The sequence below is a fragment of the Idiotropiscis lumnitzeri genome, chromosome 22 (genome assembly GCF_059441095.1).
Source record: "Idiotropiscis lumnitzeri isolate Australia: NSW breed Sydney's pygmy pipehorse chromosome 22, RoL_Ilum_1.0, whole genome shotgun sequence".
In the NCBI taxonomy this organism is placed as follows: Eukaryota; Metazoa; Chordata; class Actinopteri; order Syngnathiformes; family Syngnathidae; genus Idiotropiscis; species Idiotropiscis lumnitzeri.
The window spans coordinates 3,217,583-3,243,015 of record NC_142412.1 but is presented as its reverse complement, the minus strand read 5'-3'; the positions used below and the strand labels follow the sequence as shown (position 1 = coordinate 3,243,015).

The 25,433-nt window shown below is 41.8% G+C and overlaps 2 protein-coding genes across 5 annotated transcripts; one reads left to right on the top strand and one right to left on the bottom strand.

Moving 5' to 3' along the window:
• Positions 1-5,263: 5,263 nt before the first annotated feature.
• LOC148316140 (uncharacterized) lies at positions 5,264-7,983 on the top strand. Its single transcript, XM_088286989.1, has 2 exons — positions 5,264-6,541; positions 6,611-7,983. Exons 1-2 carry the CDS (start codon positions 6,430-6,432, stop codon positions 7,471-7,473), a joined length of 975 nt encoding a protein of 324 aa, XP_088143115.1. The 5' UTR covers positions 5,264-6,429; the 3' UTR covers positions 7,474-7,983.
• On the bottom strand, positions 6,571-20,046 carry LOC148316139 (uncharacterized). Of its 4 annotated transcripts, XM_088286987.1 has the most exons (11): positions 19,881-20,046; positions 19,742-19,774; positions 19,600-19,665; positions 19,442-19,525; positions 18,309-18,530; positions 11,525-11,614; positions 10,601-10,662; positions 10,182-10,296; positions 8,349-8,455; positions 7,764-7,854; positions 6,571-7,027 (listed from the first exon to the last, which is right to left on the bottom strand). In XM_088286987.1, the coding sequence occupies exons 1-11, from the start codon at positions 19,885-19,887 to the stop codon at positions 6,993-6,995; spliced, it is 912 nt and encodes a 303-aa protein (XP_088143113.1). In that variant the 5' UTR covers positions 19,888-20,046; the 3' UTR covers positions 6,571-6,992. The 4 variants fall into 4 exon arrangements, with proteins under 4 accessions (XP_088143113.1, XP_088143111.1, XP_088143112.1 ...); XM_088286985.1 differs by having other exon boundaries at positions 6,571-7,854; XM_088286986.1 differs by having other exon boundaries at positions 6,571-7,854; positions 10,601-10,653.
• Between the last annotated feature and the right edge of the window lie 5,387 nt (positions 20,047-25,433).

Below are 25,433 nucleotides of genomic sequence, written 5' to 3'. Positions count from 1 at the left end.
AATCCCGCCTCAGACAGAACCCAACATGTTGTGGACATCTTGTTTCCAAAAAAAAAAAACTTAAGTTTCAAAAGGACGGCACTGATGACAGCTCTTAAGGGTTCAGAGATGGTTTCACACGAGTCATGGTTATTGTTATTAGTATGGTTTTCCTCCCACATTCCAAAAACATGCTTGGCACGTTAATTGAACACTCAAATTGCCCGCACATAATTAACTAATCATGTTCACAGACCGATGATGTCTGCGTAGACCTCACCGGTGAGCGCGACTGCACGGGTCTACGTCCAAGGGAAGGTCCTCTCCAGATTAATCATTGTCTGGATGGTTGATTCCCAGCTGATCAGCTGGGAAAGACTCCAGCTCACCCGTAACCCGGAATATGATACGGGTAGAGAAGTGATGTACGGTTAATTGAGAGAACTGCAGTTGAAGAAAACCGTTTCGGCATCTCGTCAAGACAATCAAAAGCTGCGGAACAGATGATCTGCCAAGAAATACATCCGAGGAAAGAAAGCCTAATGGAGGGAGATGGGCTGAGAACAGTCCAGTCGGATTAGGGCTTCATTCCGGCTGGATTTACGGCTTCATCCCCGGAACGGCGTGACTGAGGTTTTCCCAAGATAAAAGCACGCGAGTAGGTCATCGTTCGATCGGCCTCCTTTTGGGTGCCTTTGTGTCGGGGGGGGGCGATGGGTTACGACCCTACCGCACGCCAAAGTCTGCATGACTTGGAGTGCTAATTTTATGGTTAACCTACAAGAAAAGAAAAATCATCTGATACCTCAGGATCTCTTTCTTCAAGTTTCAGTTGAAATTCTTCATCATGTACATATACATATATATAACGTCTGGAGATGAAAGGAATGATGAAAACGTTTGGTTTAGCTGTTATAAAAGTTTGGTTTTTTAGTGCTGTAAATGCATTTTCAGCTCGCGCTGTACACATTTGCTATGAGAGGCATTATCTCATAAGGGAAATATTGGACAATCAGAGGCGTGGGTTCGAACTTGTGGCCTTGCTCTATCATATGACATGTCTAAGCTCCCGGCCCGATGTAGTCCCCCCCCTTTTTTTTTCCCTCGCCAAACACTCAACCAGAGCTGCTTTTTTTTAACATTTCTCGAGGGCCATGGCGAGCCATTTCAAAAAAGCTGCACAACTAACGTATAAAATATTGATAAATTTGCTCGGCCTTTTCAGCACCGTAATAGCCACGCCTGGGAGTGCTGGTGGGCAAACAAACAACATCGTGCTATGTTACCGGCCAGTGACAGCTGTGCAAACTATGCTGAGAGTCATCAGGTGCGTTAATTACAAAACTATGACGGTCGTGTAAGTGATGAATCAATGAGTCGCATTTTCATGTCATTAATACGACACTATATAAAGGTGGAAATTTACATTGGAAACTTGCTAAAGGGAGGTTTACATCGGAGGACGTAATTTTGTGAAATGTCCGCCATCCTGGCACCTGGTAATGCTCTCTTGAATGTGGGGAACCAGAACCTTCCCTTTGACTGTGGAGCTTGGGACTTTGATCATCGGCTTGGAGACTTTAGCCGTTGTCTGCTTCTTTTTTACAGACATAGACAAACCTTCAGGATCGCTGACTGAGGCTTGGTGTGACATGACATTTGAAGATGTAATTTGTAAGCTATGACATCTTGGCCTTTTTTTTTGTCCAAAATACATTTAGCGACACATAAAGCCACCATCCCTGATTCAAATATGCTGTTGACCAATGTTAGCATCCTCCAAACTTCATCGCGACTCACAACTTTGACGCGGGGGACATTGAGTCTGAGTGGACCATGTTTCGTGCCTCCATTGTTGAGGCAGCCGATCGAAGCTTTGCACGTAAGGTGGTCGGTGCCTGTCGTAGCGGCAACCCCCGAACCCACTGGTGGACACCGGCGGGAAGGGATGCTGTCAGGCTGAAGGAGTCCTATCGGGCCTTTCTGGCCTGTGGGACTCCGGAGGCAGCTGACAGGTACCGACTGGCCAAGCGGAATACGGCTTCGGTGGTTGCCGAAGCAAAAACTCGGGCGTGGGAGTTGTTCGGTGATACCATGGAAAACGACTTCCAGACGGCTTCGAAGAAATTCTGGTCCACCATCCGACGTCTCAGGAGAGGGAAGCAGTGCACCATTAACACTATTTATAGTGGAGATGGGGTGCTGCTGACCTTAACCTTGTGAGTCGATGGGGCGAATAATTTGAAGACCTCCTCAATTCTACACGCCTTATATATATATATATATATATATATACATATACATATATATATATATATATACATCTTAATGTTATTATTTTGTTATACACACAGCGCCGCCAAGTGGAATCAAAAATTTGATACACACTATAATTGGTCTTTTAAAACGTGGTGTTGGTGCATCTGATATTGGGGGGCAAAAAATTACTCCTAGCGGCCTTAAACTTTCTTAAGCGCATTGAGGACCTCCCTTGCTGGCAAGTCCGGGAATTGCAGGTGGCCGGCTGTCGCCCACAGGTCCGTGGCAGCACTGCACTCCCAGAGGAGGTGCCTCACTGAGACTGATTTTTATTTAAAATCAAGGGAAAAAAAATAACAACAGGCAGCAGTTTGACAGCTCGATTGAATTCAGTGAATAGATAGGTAGCCCTCTTACTTTGCGACTGTTACTGACAACCTGCGATTGGCTGAAAAAAAAATGTTGATGTCTTGGCTTGTCTGCAACGTGTATATTTATATGTGTGCATTTGTGCTTGTCCTTCCCGGGAGGGCAGTGGTGGAGGTTAAAATCCTCCGTGCAACTCAACAAGGTCGCCCTCATATATGCTCGGAGGACTGTTTCGGCCATGAGGGGGCTAATATAATAGACGGGGGATTTAAATCATACAACATTGCGTTCATTTCTACGGACAAATCACTCCGCCTGTGTTCCCACCTTTATATAGTGTAGAAAGGCATCCTGAAGCCTGGAAAGTCATTAATTTGATTGTCCAGTATTTCCTTCATGAGATATTGCAGCACTTAGAAAAAGTGTACAGCGCCAGCAGACAATGAATTTTCAGCACTAAAAAAACGAAACTTCATTAACAGCTAAACTAAACGTTTCCAATGTATATTTCCACCTTTATATAGTGTAAAAAGACATCCTGAAGCCTGGGCAGTCATTAATTTGATTGTCCAATATTTCCCTTATGAGATAATGCCTCTCATAGCAAATGTGTACAGCGCGAGCTGAAAATGCATTTACAGCACTAAAAAACCAAACTTTTATAACAGCTAAACCAAACGTTTCAAATGTAAATTTCCACCTTTATATAGTGTAGAAAGGCATCCTGAAGCCTGGAAAGTCATTAATTTGATTGTCCAGTATTTCCTTCATGAGATATTGGACACCTGCTTCTTAGAGTATTGCCGTTTTCGTTTTTATACTGTATCATTACAGGGGCCGGTGTCCTGCAGGTTTTCCATCTCTCCCTGCTGCCTCTGTCCAATCATTGCCTCACCGGCTGAAACCCACATTTTCTTGATTTTCTTTATTGTTTGCCGTTCATAACGTGACTTTGCGCATTTAATGATGCAAGGAAAACTAAAAATAATCCCAATGCAATTGAATATAAATGTGTCACCGAGACGTTTGCATGCACAAATCTGCCTGGCGTTATGAATCGAGAGTGACCTCTGTCTAAGCTCTGCAATCCCAAACCGTCTGTCGGGGGACGTGGGGCGGCATGGCACAGTGACATAGTGGTAGTCTTTCAACTCAGAGGTTGCAGGTTCAATGCCAGGCCTTTGTGAGTAAGCTATTGCGTCATCAGCAGGCGAAAGTGAAGGCAGTGTGAAGCACTTTTAAGCCCGCCGACAAACAAACCTGGAAAGAGTGATGGGACGGGGAACCCCCGGATCCTCCAGTGCCACCCCAAAAAATCTTTGTTGATGAATGTTTCCACCTTTATATAGAGTAAAAAGACATCCTGAAGCCTGGGCAGCCATTAATTTGATTGTCCAATATTTCCCTTATGAGATAATGCCTCTCATAGCAAATGTTTAGTCCACAAATCATCTTAATAACGGCCTCTTCGGAAACACAAGAGTTGGCAGCCTTCAGGGCCTGAATATCCTCAAATGTGAACGGTGTCGGAAGCCAGAGTTTGAAGTTTAACACCTGACACTAACTGCCTATGCCCAGCCTGGGCAGTCATTAATTTGATTGTGTGCAGAGCACATCACGGCCAGATAGAGTTACGAACCTCTCGCAATCCTTCGAGAGGAAGGAAGTGGAAGAATTGCCAAGAGAGCAAGAAGCACAATCTGATCTACCAGCTTCCAGTCATTTTCACCAAGATTCAGCAGCAGACACTCGAGAGAGTAAAAGGCGTGGGTTCGAAGGATGTTTAGCTTTATTTTTCAAAGGTTTCCCATAAATATGGTATTTACTGTTCAGCGGTCGGTTTGATAGAAGGACAGTTGGAAAAAGAAAAAGTGGTCGTTTGGTTTTTTAGTGCTGAAAATGCATTTTCAGCTCGCACTGTACACATTTTTTTTTTGTAACGGCGTAGTGTGATAATGGCTGCCCGTCTTAGCGGCTTTATATCATATAATTGTTTCTGAATTCTCTATTTTCACTCCCAGATGCTTAAAATCGCCATGACAGGCTGCCATGCTTTCACAGCGAGAAACGAAATGTTGTCAAGAACTGCGCCGGAAGACAGCTGGCAGGAAGTGAGCATGAGAAACCCTTGTAGGAGCGGCTGAAGTATCCTCAAATGTGTACAACTTCGACGGAATCTCATTGTAACTAATTGCATTTATGAACATGGGTTCGCGCCTCCCCTTCTCCTATATTTTTCTCAACACTCGCTCAGCTCCCCCCCCAAAAAAAAAAAAAAAAAAAAAAAATCCTGTTTCTAGACAACACACAAGCTATGGCCCCTCTCACCCCGATACACCGCCGCTGCGAAGTCCCTATTGTTTTTGTAGAAATTATTATTATTATTATTTTTCCGATTGTTCGATGTCCAAGCGGCGAGGTCCCTATTGTTTTTGTAGAAAACATTATTACTTTTATTATTATTATTATTATTATTAGAAAATAATTCAGAGTCGTAATTCCAAATTATTAGTGAAGGTGAGTGCAACCTCCAAAGTCAATTATTTATTCATATTGTGTCGAGGTAACTACAGATGTGGAGTTTTAAATGTTTTCACGTTTCAGAAAACAATGGAGTAAATCATTACTAGCGAATTAGCAAGAGAGATAATAGAATTACGCTTTTTTAAATTTTGATGACGTCATAGCCCCGCCTACAGAATTACGCTTTTGTCTCGTTGTCCCCGCCTACAGAATTACGCTTTTGTCCAAAATGGCCGCTATCCCCGCCCCTGTGTTAAAACTATCCAATCTCCAGCCACCTATTTCAAAATATTTACATATTCCCTGCCCGTTGAAGGTTTAATACCACTCCTACAGAATTACGCTTTTGTCGAAGTGGGCCCCGCCTACAGAATTACGCTTTTTGTCTCGTTGTGATGACGTTGTATGTGTGTGTGTGTGTGGGCCAAGGGCCCCCGCCTACAGAATTACGCTTTTTGTCTCGTTGTGATGACGTTGTGTGTGTGATTGGGAGGGGGGCTTGGCCCCCCTCCCAAACTGTATGCTTCTTATGTTAAAAACAATGTGTTCCCTGCGTGCGTGCGTCCCCAACCCAAACTGTACTTATGTTATTCATATTTTAATATCTGAAGTATATAAAGCATCCAATGCAATGTTCTATTTAAATAAATAAAATTAAATTAAACGAGTGAAATAATATGAGTTGAAAAGAGCAGGCGTTGTTTTTACCTTTGAATAAGATGTTTATTCGGTGGATATAGGTCATCCATATTTAAATATCTGAAGTATATAAAGCATCCAATGAAATGAGCTATATCTAATTAAATAATGTAGATGTATAAAATTAAATTAAACGAGTGAAATAATACGAGTTGAGAAGAGCAGGCGTTGTTATTACCTTTGAATAATATGTTTATTCGGTTGATATTTGCCCTTTTTGCAAACATGTCTGGACATATTCCCAGCGACATAAGTTTAAACATGGTATTGTGCAGGCTTGGGGGTTTGTCCGGGCAAGACGCGGCGTCTTGCATAGACACCCTCCAAGCCTGCAGCAGCCTCAAGGTGTTTCAAAAGATAGTGAGTGGCGACATCCTGTCGATCGATGGGCAGCCGTGGGCATCCGGGCGACCACCCTCCTCCTTCTTACCTTTTTGTAAAATCTGCCGAGTCATGTTTACTTGTCTGGACATGTATCTGTTGGCTACATTTGGCCAATCGAACCACGCCTTTTAACCCTCCCCCGGTCTCAAACCAGTATAAGTAAAGCCCAAGTCACGCTCTGCACAGACAAGACAATTTTTCCAGCTCGTGAAAGAAATGAAGACGTGTAGACCAAGACGTCATCTGGGTGTGAACAGCAAGGCCCGAAGGGTGACAACCATCGCCGCACCTGATCATATTGACAACAACATTGCAGAAATCTCTTCAGGTAAACGATGCAATTAATCTTTAACTATATAGCTTTCTAATATTTAATCATGGTATCTTTGTATTACAGATAGCGGTGTGGATGAACCTACATGCGATCAAGATCTGAATATGGATGTTGTGGAAACCTTTACAACTACAAACATGGAACAGGTTGAGACCTCTACAAATGTAGACCAGGATGGACCCTCTACAAAAACAGGCGAGGACCAGACTGTGCCATCATACTCCTTGTGGATGGGGGGCCCAGGAATCTTAGCAAGACCTGTTGCACCCTCGTACAACAACGGCGAGCCATCGTATTCAGGGTGGAGTCGTCCCGTTTCGCCGACCCCGTCGTCGACACCTCCGATGACCCCCACCTCGTCGGCCGAATCTTCACAAAACGAGAAGGTACAACTGTCCAGTTGGTCCGACCAGGCTGATTCTCCACAAACCACGGAGATCAAGGTTCAGACCGTCAACGACCCTGACCACGGACCAGCACCTATTTCCGAAGATGAGGCAAAACATATGTCATGGGATAATCCTCCTAAGGGATGGATTGATATGGATGTCGTATTAGTTGTTAAGGCGGCTATTATTTACATGGTCAGACGTTTTTTGATAAAGTATCACAAAAAAAGGGGTTGTTTGCATAGCTATAGATACCTATGCAATTGTTATTATCTAAGACTGCACTATGACCGCATCATGCCCATCCTTTGCGGTAAAAAGTTTTTACCGTGTATTCACTACTTGTTGGATTTGTGTTCTGTAAAAGCGGATAAAGAAACAGTCAAGCGAATTGCAGAGATCTTAATGGTGGATTTAGCACTCGTAAAGGACTTACCGGACCGCCTTAAAGCGGATGAGCCCATATGTTTTATGATATATCGTGATCAACTTGATACTTTCGAAGAATATCTTATAGAAAATATTAACTTTGAATAAAAAATGGGTAATGTCTTCAGAAAATTATCGTTTTTTGGCTATAGAAGCCAAGGGTGGGCAGATATAATAAATAGAGCAATTACATATAACCCCGATGATAAAGACCCTTTCATTGAAAATTTTTTATTGTTTATGCAAAAAGTGCGTGCCATGTCTTTAACAATTTTTCAGGAGCCTTGGGAATTGTTTGTGCAACATGTCATATTTTTGAGTCGCTCGGGATTGATCGACACGTTTCAAAATATTTTGGAAAATTGGGAAAATGCGATAAGTGTAGGACATGTACTTACCATACTCACGCTGTTTAACGATGTGATAAGATACCGTCTCCGTCATCAACAACCTGTGGATCTCGCGCACGAATTGAAGCTGTTTGAAGACCTGTTAGAATCAAAAGTTAATCCATCTGTTTTAACCCTGACCTATAGACTTTTTACATCTTAGAGAATCCTTATCACGTGTAACCATACTTAACCTTCTTTCAATAAAAAATGGATGTTTTTAAAAAGATGCTTTTGTGTCTGTCTGTGTGTTTAGATAAATAGCGATGTGATGTTTGTCACTAAATCATAAACCGTCATGAGCGTTAAGCGGTGGTTGAAAAAACTGTACTACGACCCCGCTCATCCAGCCAGCTTTGGAGGTGTAGAACGCCTTCATTTAGCTGCGTCGGAGAAAATGGGTCAAAAAGTGACGCGTCATAAAGTCAAGGATTTTTTATCTTCGCAAGATGCATACACCTTGCACAAACCAGCACGAATTCATTTCCCTAGGAACAGAGTTTTTGTGTCCAGTCCTATGAATCAATTCCAAGCCGATCTATGTGATATGCAAGCTCTGACCGAGTACAACGATGGTTTTAAATACCTACTCACAATCATCGATGTGTTCTCAAAACGAGCGTATGCCCGTGTGCTGATGAACAAGACGGGGCCAGAAGTTGTTCGAGCCTTTGAGTCGGTCTTATCCTTTAGCGGCATCCCTAAAAAGTTACAAACAGACAAGGGGAAGGAGTTCTTCAACACGCAATTTCAGAGGTTGATGAAAAAACACAATATTAATCATTTTGCAACAGCCAGTGATTTGAAAGCCTCGGTGGTCGAAAGGTTTAATCGAACTTTAAAAACTCGAATGTGGCGATATTTCACCGCCAACAACACACGTCGTTATATCGACGTATTACAAGATTTAATCGATAGTTACAATGAAAGTTATCATACAAGTATAAAAATGAAACCTAACCAAGTCACACCGGATAACACATGGCTTGTCTTCCAAAACTTGTACGGCAACATACCCTCTGGGGGTAGTGATAGAATAAAAATGATATTTAAACAAGGAGATCTCGTTAGAATATCAAAAGTGCGAGGTGTGTTTGACAAGAAATATGAACAGAGTTTTACAGACGAGTTATTTACGATAGCGGAGTGTGTACCGCGTTTTCCACCTGTTTACAAGCTTAAAGACTACGACGGTGAAATAGTGCAAGGAACTTTTTATGCACACGAGCTCCAGAAAGTCACGATATCCAAGGATCAAATCTTTCAAGTGGAGAAGATTATCAAACGGCGTAAAGTCGGCGGACAGAAACAGTTTCTCATACGTTGGAAGGGCTGGCCTGTGAAATATGACAGTTGGGTCCCCGCTACACAAGTCGTCGACGTATAAATAAGAAGCTTTACAACGAATCTCGACATTTACCAACATGGATCCGAATCTTGAAGGGGGGTTTTACGTCACCTTACCCTCCAATGCAAGTTCTGATGTGTATGTAGACAATACGATAGCTGAATACAGAGTGAATCTGGCTCATCATATCGATCTCGAAGGTAATTGGGAAGTAGCTCTGAGTGAAATATCCTACCCCCATACATGGTTCAACGTGCCTGAAGATCAAGCATCTTTTGACTATGTAGATGCATGGGAAAACGGTGAACCAACAACAGGTGCTTTGGCACCTCTTTACTATGATGAAAACAAATTCACCATCAAATCCTTAAGCCTGTCGGCTGGGTACTACGATAATATTAAGAAAATAGGACAAGATGTGGAAGCGCTCCTCAAAAAGATCCATCCGGAAATCCATGTTGTATACCATTATTTAAAGGAGAGATTTTTCTGGGCAGGGAATGGTCATTACAAGATACGCTTTCGTCCCGCGTTAGCCTACATTTTTGGGGCGTTACCCGATGAATGGGTTACCTGCGGACCCCAGTGGACAGCGAGCCAACATCCTGCGGATATAAAAGCGGGGATGTACCATCTATATGTTTATACAGACGTGGTGTATCATCAGGCTGTGGGTGACGCTTTCGCTCCGCTCTTGAGAACGATACCCATCGATGATAATCACGGTGACATTGTATTTAAAGCCTTTAATCCTCTTTATTACATGCCTGTTAGTAGGAAGCATATTGAGGATATAAGAATCGAAGTTAAGACGGATCAGAATCAACCCGTGGGATTTACACGCGGTAAAGTTATCGCTACTCTGCACTTTAGACCCAGATAGAAAAATGGTTGTATTGGATACGCATCATGATCTTTACCGTTTTGTCGATTATTACGAAAACCAAGCGGGTGGGTCGTTATCAGGTTTTCATGGATTACCGGTCCAATATGGGCGTGGATTGGGTTCAATCTTTGCCAAATTATTTCGTTTTGTGAGTCCATTAATCAAAAGAGGGTTCAGCGTTGCCAGACCTCACCTGCAAACGGCTGCGAAAAACATTGCAACAGATGTAGCCGGTCGGGTGTTAGAACGAATAAACCGTAAGGCGGAGCCTCAAGAAGGTTCGGGTTTAATGGTTCTGGCACGAAGACCTGCAAAAAGACCCATCGGACAAAGGTTGAGAGAGCCTAAAAAACGCAAACGCGTGTCCAAGAAGAAATCAGTCAAGAAAAGGAGACGGCGAAGAAACACCGGGGATATTTTCTCTTAACCAAAATTGACCATTAGGGTTATTCATCATGGCTCTTTTGCATCACAAGTCAGCAGAGTGCACCCTAACTGAACTGGATTTATTTAGTCCACCCATGACACAACTATCAATCGAACAAAGTCAATATGTGGAAATGTTACCTATCTCGGCTCTCACCGATGATGGTCCTGTGGAGTTTTTCATACCTGGAGAAGGATCCAAATATCTCGACCTCTCAGACACCCTGCTTCAGCTGCACCTGAGGGTACTCAACAGAGATGGTAGCAATTTACCCACAGATCAACGAGTCGGTATTATTAATTATCCTTTGAATACAATCTTCTCACAAGTGGATGTAACATTAGGCGACAGGTTGATCTCGCAATCTAGCGCAACCCATCCATACAGAGCTATGATAGAGACGTTGTTAAACTTTTCAGAAGCCTCTCTAAGAAGCCAATTCACAGCGGCTATGTTTTACAAAGATACATCAGGGCATATGGATTCAACAGTCTTAACGGGGGATGCTGTTAACAAAGGATTACTGCGCAGAGCAGAATATGTGTTGGGTTCCCGAACATTCACCGTGATAGGACCTCTACACGCCGACATATTTTTTTGTGAGAGACATCTTCTCAATAACGTGGATCTACGAGTGAAACTCATCAAAGCCAACGACCAATTTTGTTTTATGAGCCCTCCCGATGTGAACTACCATCTGAAAATCGTGGGCGCTTCCCTCTTTGTGAAAAGAGTCGCCGTTTCACCAGCCATCTCTATCGGTCATGCTGCGGCTCTCAACAAAGAAAATGCTTTGTATCCGTTATCAAGAATTAATGTGAAAACTTATTCCATCCCGCAACATTCCAGAACCTGTCAACAAGATAATCTTTTCCTCGGTCATACACCTCGATATGTGGTGTTAGGTCTTGTAAATCACAACGCCTTTGTGGGCAGAAAAGATTTGAATCCCTTTAATTTCGCTCATCATCATTTGGAATATTTAGCGCTCTGCCAAGAGGGGAGACAGATACCAGCCAAAGCTTTCCAGCCCCAATTTAATGCAGGAAACGCCGTTCGAGAATTTCATAACCTGTTTACATCGACAGGAAGACATTTGAAAGATTTACCTCTTTGCATCAACAGGGAGGATTTTTCCGGTGGATATGCGCTGTATGTTTTTAACTTAAACCCCAACGATGATTCAGGAGCTCTCGCACCTGTCTCCAGCGGAAGTTTGAGGTTAGAAATGAGATTTAGACTCCCACTCCCTCACACAACCACACTTATTGTGTACGCCTGCTACGATTCCATCCTGGAAATAAATTCAAAACGACAGGTATTAGTGGATTATTACTGATGAACGGGAAAGAGCTGGAGCAACTCATGAAACGTCTACAAGGGCGTTTATTTGGAGGTGTTTACGCTTCGGATGAAATAAATTCGCTGCAGCCTAACCCCCCAATCTTCTACATCGTCAACACACATCCTCGACACTTACCCGGTGAACACTGGCTGGCTCTGACGTTGGAAAAAGATGGAACCAGTACTTTTTTTGACGCTTTTGGATTTCCTCCTGAATTTCAATATTATCCGCAAAACATTAACTCTTTTTTGAAAAAACATTCCGATCGTATTTTGTATCATAACAGACGTCTACAACACGAGCTATCAATCACCTGTGGTCAACATTGCGTCTATTATTTAACACATAGAGGCTGTGGTTTGAGTTATCAGGATGTGTTAACATGCTATAAGGATGATGTGTTAAAGAATGATGCCATGGTAACTAGTTTTGTAAAGCATTATCAAACCTGTGCGGAAAAGACATGTACCGGTCAAGCGGCATGTTCTTTTAAAAAATTTCAAACCTGTCATTGTCTGTAATCATTTAAAATGTATTTTATTGAATAAAAACACATGTATAAACATACAAAGGTTTTAGATTTTTCATTAAAACTTATGAAGAGGAATACCCCACCCACTTTACAGGATCCATGTCCTGTTCGGCAGTTTGTCTGATGGTAGGTTCGGGTTTTTTCAGACGTTCCAGTTGTTGTGGTGTGAGAAGAAACATTTTCTGGGCTGTTTTCAAACTCATGATGGCTAGTTTTTGTTGATTAACCCACCCAAAAGATTACCTAGGAAGGGTACAACTGTTCCCAACAGAGGAAGAATAAATCCACCCCTTTGAGTCAAAAAGGCGCGTTTTTTCTTAAGACTTGTTTTTTTACGTGCCAATAGTCTAATAATTTTCTTTTGTTTTTTTAATTTCTTAAACTGTGAAGGTGAAAGCGGTATATGACCCTTTAATAGATTGAAAGCAATTTCACAGAGGACCTTGATCAAAGAAGGTGGACCTCTGGTTAGTATGTCTTTACGTCTCTTAGCCGTGGCTTGAAACAGGTTCCTGAGTTGCGGAGCGTTTGTTTTTAAAAGCTTGGACATGTCAATTTTTGGAAATGTAGACGGTAGGCCACTGATCAGGAAGTACACCCGTTCTCAAACGGTATTGTTCTGGACATGTGGGTGTTAAATCCACCAATAAATACCCATGAGCGTCTTTGGTGGCATCTTCAAAACTTTCTAAAAAATAATTTTTCTTCGTAGGGAATATCTGATTAGCCAAAATACTGGTTTGTAATTTATCCCGAGGATTTTTGAACAAGACCATGTAATTACTATTTAGACTAATAGTACGACTGTATTTACCTTGGTGGAATACATTCTGAGTTAACAATATGACGCTCATATTTCTATGATGCCTATATTGGGTAAAGATTTTCACCACTTCAGGATGGTCCGATGCTTGGAAGATCAGATCATCAAGGATGATTAGATGAGTCTGGTGTAACGGGAACAAGGCTTCGTCATCAAAAGATTCTGGGAGACCTTTTAGGAATTTTATGTTTTTAATCAACTTTTGTAATTGGTTGTACAAGGGTTGATATGAGGTATAAATCCATACAATATTGTCAGGTACATTTCTCATAACATGTTGACAGTCTTCCAAAACACGTTTCACAAAATATGTTTTCCCACAACCGCTAGGCCCTGAGATCAAACATGAAAAAGGCACTTGGAGACGCGGATCGAATTCGACCTGTGATAATTCCATTTTCCCCTTAATAACCAAAAGGCACACTACGTCCGTCCGGCAAAAGTCTTCGTTTGTCGTAGACCACCCTAAACTTTTTGACGAATGAAGTATTTCTGACGCGAAACCCTTTTTTATCACGGACGATGCTGTGTTGTGGTGTCTTAAGCGAGTGCGTGTCGGGTTCGTTGCCATGCGTCGTGCTGGATATGTATCCCTCCACTAAGTCTTTGACACTGTCAAAGTTGATGTTTAGACCGCTTTCGTGCGTCTGTGTGATACCTTTAACCTTCATCACCGTTTTTTTAGTATCTCGAGTTTGATAGGCATAGCTTTTAGGACCGGCCGAAACAAATTCCTGAATGCTGTCACCGTCCAATTCATCAGTCAGATCACCGAGATACTGGCCTAGTTTTAGAGCCGTTTCCCCATCCCTGACCACGTAGATGAGGCTGTCTGTGTCAGTGTATAGAACCCTGTCTTGTAACTGCTCCAAAAATCTGTACATGAACAATCTTGCATGGGCTGTTGTAAAGCAAGCCACAAAGATGTTTGAGGTGTCGGAGGGTCGTGAAAGAATGTTCTTTTTGTCGCTGTATTGAATCATCGCGGTGTCTGATTTGATGAAACCGAAGTAATCGATGTCATACAAACCCGAAAACATGATTTTAAAAAATTCTTCGGGTTTGTTGGTCAGTTTTGTTTGTTTTAAATTATCTCTCTGACCATATTTTCCCCAGAGAGAATTTAGACAAAGTTTAGAAACCTGTCTCTTACCAGGATTCACTTTGATGCGTTCAGGATCCAGCCGGATACCTTGATGTGTCATGTAATCATTGATGTATTTGTCCCTCCCCACCTGATCGGTGACATTGGATGGATAGCCAGAGGCTTCCTGCTTCCCCTTGAGGAAGGTGTTCATGTAAGCTTTAAAGATGTTATTGCTCACTGAGTCGAAATGCCACACCTCCACAATTTCAACCAATCTGTAACCAAGGTCAAGAGCCTTGTTAAACTCAATAGTGACCCAAACACCGAGCAGAGCCCTGCTCTCGTCATCGTGGTGACACGATGAGGTTTGGTTGTTGATTTCGGCACATGTTCTACAGAGAGGGAACGTCAGTTTACCTTTAGCTGTTTTGTAAGGTAACAAAGGCAACAAGAGACCGCGTGGTGGGTAGACTTTGGCTTTGATCAGCCCGAAATATTTACGTGGGTCGGCAAAGTCTTTGCGGATAACGATCGGATGACCGAGAGGATAGGCGCAGTTGCTGTTGACATAAGGATACAGAGAGGTGACATCGACATAGAACACTTGCTCATTCAGAGAGGCCGTGTATCGCAATGTGAATACGCTGGTTCTGCCCCCGAAAAGAGCCTGACGTGGTGCTAGGGGTTCAGGATGTTGATAAGTAAGCAGGAACTCTTTCACACCCTGATGAGTTTTCTTCATGTTCAACCACACGTGTTCTTTCATTACCGTGAGACGCACACACGGATCCGATTTCAAGGTCGAGAGTTTCTTCTGGCTAATATCAAACAATTCTTGAAAGGTTTGATTTGTCAGAGGGAAACGTTCAGTTGGTGTATAACAATCGGGACAACCGTGGTAGAAACAACCTAGATATTCAAAAACATGTTTTACACCATCAATTTCAACATAGCCATCCACGACGTAGCGACCGAGTTGTTTTTCACCCCCGTTCAAAGCGTGTTGTATAGGCAATTTTTGACTGTGTATGATCCACTCCAAATACTGGATGGAAGCATGTGAGAAGGCTTTATATTGTCTCGCGTAATTATCGGATGATGTTATAGCCAATGTCTGAGGTTGGAGAAAATTGGTACGGAAAACGCCCATGCATGCTGATGCTATGGTGACATAATTGAATGGATCGACGCCTGTCTCGTTTAGAAACTCGTTTCTAAATTTTGTACAACCCTCGGTTAGAATGTCAACATCGTTTTTGCAGTACATCAGCGCCTCCTTCCTGAAATCAAAGGTTCCCCGACATTCTCTTTCATACCATTCAAGGAATTTGGTACGGTTGGCTGTTGTCATGCGTTCTAACCCATATTCACATGGTTGAGGATAGGAACCCACGTAGTTGAGATTTTCCAATGAGCTGAATTTGTGAGGGAAATACCCTTTACATTGATCTTCAAAACCTAGAGTTTTAGGCATTGCGCTCAGAGGCATGGGTAAAAATGATAGCGAGTCGATGAATCTGAGACAGTTTGACTCAAGCTTGAGACATAAGATTTTACTACCAGTCAAGATAACCTTAGGAACGAGACCCATGTCAATCATCGCTGATACAATGAGCTGGGAATCAAATGAACGAGCATTGTGGGCTATAAGAGTGGTGCCTTTGTAACGAGGTTTTCTGAAATGCTCAATGAGCTTTACGGCGCAATCAGGTCCTACCCATTGATGTTCTTCCCCTTGGAGTGATTTTGTGCAGACCATAAAGGGTTTGTGCACCTTTTCCTGATCCTCATATGTTTCAAAGTCATAGAAGACGATTTTTTCACGGGGTTCTTGTTTTGGGAGAGGTTGGATATAACACTGATGTTGTTCCCTAGTTATATCAGTATCTTTCAGCGGCATTTTACATGAGACACATTTTTTAACTAAACAGTTATGTTTTGCCTCTTGTGTATTATTGGTCTTGTAATAGTTAAGGCCGCAATCTGGACATTTTTTGTATCTATCGCAAAAGCTGCCAACTTTTCCACCGGTTATTTGATGCTTGGCATAGCAGACAGCGTTTCGACATGATTTATTACAGCCCTTGCAAAGGATGGGTTTCAGAGGCCGAGTTTTACAGGTCGGGTCTATGCAAACATGACAATGTCCGGGGCATTGATGTAGATTCTTATTATTGTAACCCTTGTAACAATAACAACAGAAATAACTACATCCCATCAAACCAACTGGACTTTTCACGCCGTAAAAGTGTTGATTTTGTAAAAACATCACCAAGGGATCTGCGGTTTTGGGGTATTCTGTCTCGAAATGAATCAATGGTCCAAACTCTCCTTCTTTTCTATATAGAACCACAATCTTACGACCCAAAAGCGTCTCGAATTTATTGATATCATTAAATCCAACAGGGGTCGTCTCATCCATCCCAACAGCTCTTTGATACTCGAGTGCTTGTCGATAGATCTCTTGCTCCGTCAATGAGTTATCCATTAAAAGCGCTAACGATGTAGCAAAGCATAGTTGTGTATCACCCGGATTGTTCGGCACCAGTAAATGCTTTCTTTTTTTAACAAGTATTTCATGATCCAAAAGACTGCCTATTCGACGTTTTTGACCCATACCTCCGCGAATATCACTTACAATTTGGATGACAAACTCTAGTTGTCTATCAAACAGGACTTGTGCGTTAGACTGTACGAGTCGATCGAGCAGATTTTGAACAGCGTTTTCACATACGTCGGGGTCGTCTGACATGCGAACCGTCTCATGTATATTTACATTTTCCCCCACCACTTCCAATTGAACCATATCCCCAGGCAATACGTTCGATAATGCGTGATCCATCTGTTCATTTATCGAGCCCATGATAGCGGTGTAAAATGCTGGAAAATCAGTGTTATCAACGGGTTCTGGTATGTTTAACGGGATCCTGAGTTCTGTATTATTGAAACGATCTCGTATGATTACCCGATGTCCACCTCTCTGTTCAACTGAATCCTCTAACGATTGGTTGTTTAAATGGTCACCTGAAGTTTGAGTTTGACCGTTTGATGTGGCTGGTGCGTTTGTGAATTCAGCAATCTGCATGGGTTCATGTTCATTTGGATCGGCCGGTGCTTTTGTGATTTCATCTGATGTGGATAGGGCGTTTGTGATTTCATTTGGATCGGCCGGTGCTTTTGTGATTTCATCTGATGTGGATAGGGCGTTTGTGATTTCATCTGACGACGCAGGTGCATTTGTGACATCCTCAGGCTGCGAGTTGTCCTCATCTGGCGTGGCAGGTGCGTTTGTGAAATCAACATCATCAGTTGTCATTGGTTCGTGTTCATTTGATGTGTTCTGCGCGCTTGGTAAATCAAGAACTGAGTTTAATAATGTTAGTTCGATAGGTAGCGTTTGTACGCGATCGTTTGGGGGTATATGACCATCTGATGTCTGTGTTCCCCCCGGCTGATTTAATGAGGGGTCTGATAAATGAACATCCGCTGTTTGTCCATTATTGTTTGATGTGAGTAATGCTAGGTCTAGTGGTTGTGATTGCGTGTGTATCTGGTCCCTTTCTGATGTTTGTATTTGATCGTTTAACGCGAATATTGTTAGATCGAGCGGTTGTGATTGCGTGTGTATGCGATCATCTGTTGTTAAATCAAGCGGTTGTGATTGTGTGTGTATTTGACCGTTTAATGCTAGTATTGTTAGGTCTAGAGGTTGTGTTTGATCATTTGATGTGTGTCTTGTTAGATCGAGCAGTTGTGTATTATCGTTCGCCATATCGCTGTTTTGGGTCTGTTAGGTCTAAAGGATTATAAATCGCCGATTTGTCTTATCGCCGCGAATGGATCGTTAGGTATACTTGTACTAGCGTCTGACACCATAAACAAAAGCAATGATTTCTGTAATCTAGTGGAAATGTATATGGTATACTACACAATAACAAACACACACGGATTATATATCAGAGAAATGTTACAAGAGATAAAAATGAAAATACAACATCACCATGGATTTGTGAGCTTCTCAGCCAGATCTACCAGTTTGTTGTAAGTACGTAGAACTTCTGTTAGAACCTCATGACGTTCTCTCTGAAGCCTGACTCGCTCATTACCTGGGATAGGACTTCTAGGTCTGATTGGTTGCTCATTTCGACGAGACGATGTGGTTGATCCTGGATTACCGATGGCACCTCCTTCCATGTGACGTGCCCTTGATGGGTTCCCGTTGGAGCCTCCTTCCATGCGACGGCCCTCTGATGGGTTCTCATTGACACCTCCTTCCATGCGACGGCCCTCTGATGGGTTCTCATTGACACCTCCCTCCCTATAACGTGCTAGATATGACACACGAGAAATATGTAAGATCTTCAATCATCTCAAAACAGGAAAAAATATAAATAGAAACTTAATAATAAATTAAAAAAATAAAATTTTTTACATGATTAAAAGTTATTACGGTGGAAAAATAAAAAAATTTAAAAAGTTGAAAAATAATCAAAACTGTTAATTAAAAGACATACTACATGTCAAAACACATGTCACCAACAACAGCTATCAAACATATATAGCTACATCTCAAAGACGATAACGCCTCGGAACACATAGCAAATGCCGACTACAGGTCATACACAGCAGCAACATGCAGCAGCAACATAGCATCTGGTTAGCAACACATTGGAAGCTTAGCATACGACAATAACTCGGAACACATGTCACCAACAACAGCTATCAAACATATCGTTACACAATATATAGCTACATCTCAAAGACGATAACGCCTCGGAACACATAGCAAATGCCGACTACAGGTCATACACAGCAGCAACATGCAGCAGCAACATAGCATCTGGTTAGCAACACATTGGAAGCTTAGCATACGACAATAACTCGGAACACATGTCACCAACAACAGCTATCAAACATATATAGCTACATCTCAAAGACGATAACGCCTCGGAACACATAGCAAATGCCGACTACAGGTCATACACAGCAGCAACATGCAGCAGCAACATAGCATCTGGTTAGCAACACATTGGAAGCTTAGCATACGACAATAACTCGGAACACATGTCACCAACAACAGCTATCAAACATATCGTTACACAATATATAGCTACATCTCAAAGACGATAACGCCTCGGAACACATTCAAAACATCTCTGCCCTTGTTCACACACAACCGAACAGATATGTTATAAACATTAAGAATCTATTTATATATTATGAGACTTTAGAAACTTACAAAAAATGTTCGTGTCCCCCTCCGGCGTATTCGACGGGAAAGACGTATTCACCCGGAAGCGCACTGTTGTACTTCCGGATGTCGCTGGAACAGAGAGAGAGAGAGTGTGTGGGATAGCGGTCTAGGGATATTTTAAATCTGTTTGCAACTATATTCACCTTGTTCTGGTGGTGTTTCAAGTTTCACAGTTACTTGCGTGAAAGCGGATTGGTGTGTCTGTGTGTCTGTCATAAAATAGATAAGACATCGAGTCAGTTTATAAGAACTTTTGAATCATAAATATAATAACATTAGACTTACAGGCTGATCTACGTTGATCATTCAGATGATCCTCTGTAAAACAGCATTTCTGAGTATATATATAAAGGTATGGTTTAAACAATATTGTTTAGCAAACAAGCATTGTTAAAAATAGATGAAATTATAAGTATTTACTTACGCTCCATTGTTAGGCACTCCTTCGTTTGTTCACGACGTCCTCAAAGATCAAAGTGTTATCCTTACGATCCAATGTTAAGCTTTTCCAGCGCTCGCTCTAGACGTCCTCATCAGAGTTTGAGAAAATTTCTGTCTCTGGTCAAACACAACCATCTATTTAACCCTCCAACCCGAAAATAAACTCGTGAGCGAGTCGCTATCTTTTTGAAACACCTGAGGGATTAGTCTTTTTCGGTTCAGAGGGAAGTTGAACAAATAATCTCGTGATCTGATAAAACCTACTGGTTTATGCACAACTCCATACATTTCAGGAACTCCTTGAAAAGGAAATTTTTTTTTTCAATTTAATATATAAACTTTTCACTAGGTACATAATTGTGATGTGCTGTGTTTCTTTGTGCCCTATTCAGTACTAAATTCCATTGCACTGTCTTATTTATTTATTTATCTAATTTATATATTTGTCTGTATTATTGTTGTATTGCACTGGAGAGGGGAGCCCCATAATCTCGTTGCACACTTGAGTACAATGACAATAAAGGGATTTCTATTTCTATTTCTATTTCTATAATTCCACACATTTCAGGACCTCCTTATTACAGATTATTTTTTGTCAATCCCTTGAAAAGGAAAACTTTTGTTCAATTTAATATATAAACGTTTCACTAGGTACATAATTCCATACAATTCAGGACCTCCTTATTACAGATTATTTTTTGTCAATCCCTTGAAAAGGAAAACTTTTGTTCAATTTAATATATAAACGTTTCACTAGGTAAGTACATGTTCCTGTTATATTACCTTTAAACATTAAACGTTTCATACTTTTATTATTCAGAGTGAAATTGTGGCTTCTGCTATATTACCCTTAAGGCACTAGATGGCAATATTGAGCTATGTTTTCAAACACCTTGAGAAGTAATGTCGTGAGCTACTCACTATCGTTTCAAACACCTTATGTTCGTAATCAGAACAAGTAAACATGACTCGGCAGATTTTACAAAAAGGTAAGAAGGAGGAGGGTGGTCGCCCGGATGCCCACGGCTGCCCATCGATCGACAGGATGTCGCCACTCACTATCTTTTGAAACACCTTGAGGCTGCTGCAGGCTTGGAGGGTGTCTATGCAAGACGCCGCGTCTTGCCCGGACAAACCCCCAAGCCTGCACAATACCATGTTTAAACTTATGTCGCTGGGAATATGTCCAGACATGTTTGCAAAAAGGGCAAATATCAACCGAATAAACATATTATTCAAAGGTAATAACAACGCCTGCTCTTCTCAACTCGTATTATTTCACTCGTTTAATTTAATTTTATACATCTACATTATTTAATTAGATATAGCTCATTTCATTGGATGCTTTATATACTTCAGATATTTAAATATGGATGACCTATATCCACCGAATAAACATCTTATTCAAAGGTAAAAACAACGCCTGCTCTTTTCAACTCATATTATTTCACTCGTTTAATTTAATTTTATTTATTTAAATAGAACATTGCATTGGATGCTTTATATACTTCAGATATTAAAATATGAATAACATAAGTACAGTTTGGGTTGGGGACGCACGCACGCAGGGAACACATTGTTTTTAACATAAGAAGCATACAGTTTGGGAGGGGGGCCAAGCCCCCCCTCCCAATCACACACACAACGTCATCACAACGAGACAAAAAGCGTAATTCTGTAGGCGGGGGCCCTTGGCCCACACACACACACACATACAACGTCATCACAACGAGACAAAAAGCGTAATTCTGTAGGCGGGGCCCACTTCGACAAAAGCGTAATTCTGTAGGAGTGGTATTAAACCTTCAACGGGCAGGGAATATGTAAATATTTTGAAATAGGTGGCTGGAGATTGGATAGTTTTAACACAGGGGCGGGGATAGCGGCCATTTTGGACAAAAGCGTAATTCTGTAGGCGGGGACAACGAGACAAAAGCGTAATTCTGTAGGCGGGGCTATGACGTCATCAAAATTTAAAAAAGCGTAATTCTGTAGGCGGGGGCCCTTGGCCCACACACACACACACATACAACGTCATCACAACGAGACAAAAAGCGTAATTCTGTAGGCGGGGACAACGAGACAAAAGCGTAATTCTGTAGGAGTGGTATTAAACCTTCAACGGGCAGGGAATATGTAAATATTTTGAAATAGGTGGCTGGAGATTGGATAGTTTTAACACAGGGGCGGGGATAGCGGCCATTTTGGACAAAAGCGTAATTCTGTAGGCGGGGACAACGAGACAAAAGCGTAATTCTGTAGGCGGGGCTATGACGTCATCAAAATTTAAAAAAGCGTAATTCTATTATCTCTAGCAAGGTATCCATCTACCTATCCATCGAGGCCTGGGTTCGAATCTCGAATTTCCCCATTGTGGGACTAATAAAGGCAATATTATTATTATTATTATTATATAGGTAAGAGTATATAGTGGAAAAAGACATCCTGAAGCCTGGGCAGTCATTAATCGGCGAAACTACAATGCCCCCGAATATTTTTTAGACCCGCGAAGCACTGAACCCGCGAAAGGTGAACCGCGAAGTAGCGCGCCAACAGCCTTCAGTGGTCGGATACAATGTTTGAAAGTTCCCCGCTGGAAAGGGGACTTAGAAGAAATGAGGCAAAACCCTGCGCAACTGTGATGTCTTTTTCAGTCGATAGAATTGACAAAATGGCCACCGCCTGAGATGGCTCAAAACGGGGTCCAACCATGCTTTCACATACGTAATCTATGGTGGTCATATTATTCTAAAGTATCTACTGAAATAATAATACATTTAAGGTAACTGGTCAACGCATTTTTATTCATTTAATTATTTCCAAATTTGGCGGGCCGGATTAAAACGTTTAACGGGCCGCACGTGGCCCCCGGGCCGTACGATCCTGACGACGCACTCATCGTCATTGGATTGCTTGATGTAATTTAGACCGTAATGAATTACATACAAATTCATTTAATTCCTTTTATTACATACACTGTTATAAATATCTTAAAGATTGATGCATTTTCAAGTGGACTGTAGAGATTGTTTTTATTTTATTTTTTATGTTGTTGTATCCAATAAAAAGCGTTTTGCGCCATTAAAAGCAAACACCAGCCCAATGGCGTTCTTCAGACGACCAACAAAGTCTCAACGTCCCCCAAAACCTGTTATTTTGAGAAATGTTCAAAAAAGCAGATGCTTGCCGACTGGCTCATCATGGAGTCAGCATTAGCTGCCAGGATGGCAGAGCCGGTCTATTTTTTTTGTTTTTTCATGTCACCGTACAAAAGCCGCGTGCAACTGGTAGGGGTCACATCAAGGCTTGAAAGGTTGGAAATACAACCAAGACACTTGGGGATGAGGTCTTTATAGAACCCAAAACATTTCCAAACGGCAGATGTTGAATTTCTTTTCGGGACAAACGCTGGATCAGAGAGGCCATTGAGATCTGCAAGCGAGGCATAAAAACCATGAACAGAGACAAGGGAGCCTTCATCCGATCGTGTCCGGCTCGCTTGATCGACACCATCATGCGACGTACCTACGACCTCAACTGTCGAAATTCTTTACTCATTTTTGTCCAAAAATAGTTTTGCTAAATAAAATACCAATATAAAAAGACTGATGTAAGTGAAACAATATATTGCACTCCAAGACCTTGCAAATAGAATAGACAACAGATTAGATTTCTCGCCCATATTAGGACTGTTTATGAACAAAACATTTCATTCATATAAAACGAACATTTTTGTTTTTGTATGTGAACAAAATATTTGAAACCCGCGTACGCAACCATGATAAGAAAAATGATAGAGCCGCTGAGCTTCCCCAACATTCACATGGACATGTGTGCTTTCTGATATTGTGGTCGCTATAAGTGAAACCGTGGCCCTGCTCAAAAGGTCAGGTCGCTTCGTCCACAGCTTCGATCGGCTGGGAGCTGTTGTGTTATTCCGTCTCATCTTTAAAGGATATTTTAACGTCTAATATGAACATATGAACAGGAAGTGAGTTAGCCATGGAGGCCGATAACCGATATTAGAAGCCGATGGCCGGCCTCCCCGCCGCTCTTTTTCCAGCTCCCCTTTGAAGGCGGTCCGCGTCGTCAGCTTTTGTAGTCCCCAGACTCTGCGGCACCATTAAATTTTTCAGAGCTGAATGCAAAAAAACAACATAAGACCAGTATGAAACACTGGATTTACACTGCACTTGAAGAGGGGAAGTAAAAATAACTGAGATAATGTGGTTGCACAAGTGTAACGTTGAATTTCATCTGCTTTTTTGCGGGTGCGCGTGCCTTGCGGCCTGCATCGCCTGCCTTCGGACAATAGCCAAAGCAGCTGAGAGTCCTCACCAGATCCCCCCGAACGAGGAGGTAAGCGCTCATATAGTTCTAGAATCCATAATCCCGGAATTGGAGGGTATATATATATATATACGGGGAGAGAGAGAGTGAAATTCATTTTATAACAAAAAAACCAAATTATTATTAAAACGTATTATTTTTTTATTCCCGACATTCAGATACCGAATGTCAACAATATAATTACTCCGTTGCCGTTGTAGCCCCAGCTGATCTTGGGGAAAACACAAACTGTGTGCTGGACAGGTCAGCTGTCAGGAGGAGGCGGGCATGCTCGCGTCACAGTAAGCCGAAGAGGAGCACCTTCCCAACCACCTAGCGGTGTAATGATTAATGACAAGTACCGTATTTTCCTTCATAATTGGATAAAATACAAAACACTGTTTAATAACCTTAACTTAATATAAACTTTGTAAGATATTTTATGTATTGGACCACCTTGGGGGAACATTCCTACTTAACATATTATTGTCAATGCTGTACTGTTAATTTCATCAAGTTGCACTCGACTAGCGCACACATTCGTACGGTCTCCCTCAACGCTGACAAATGCGTCGGGCACAATAATGCTCGCCATCTGCACTCGGCATCGATGCTACACAGCACAAATGAGGACTTTTCCAAAAATTGACTAAAATGTGCACTTTTACGCGGTTTATTATTATTATTATTATTATACTTTTGAAGTAGATTGACACTCTAGTTGGAGTTCACTGTAAAACTAAACACGCAACAAAGATAATTGCACACATTGCATATTAAAAATGGCACCGTGCAGTACGTCAAAATGTAAAAAATGTCCTTATGTACGTTGTGCATCCAGCAGGGATATGATTAATTGCTAGTTTCGTACAGCGGTGATAAACAAGCACTTTAAAAAGGAAGCTTTGCTGAAGACGTATTTCCCTTATGAGATAATGCCTCACATAGCAAATGTGTACAGCGCGAGCTGAAAATGCATTTACAACAAAAATTACTGACCCAATGATGCGCGTTTCCTCGTTGATCCAAAGGATGACTCTGTTGTGGTTCTGCTGTATGTTGCCTGCTGGACCATGGGCTCTTCTTTTTATCCAAAACTTGCAATGATACAGTCTTATCTGAAATAGCGCAATTGTTGACTTGAATCCACTCAAAGCAACGCATTTTAAGAAAGAGGTAGATAAAGAATGGTTTCGTTGGTGTCTAA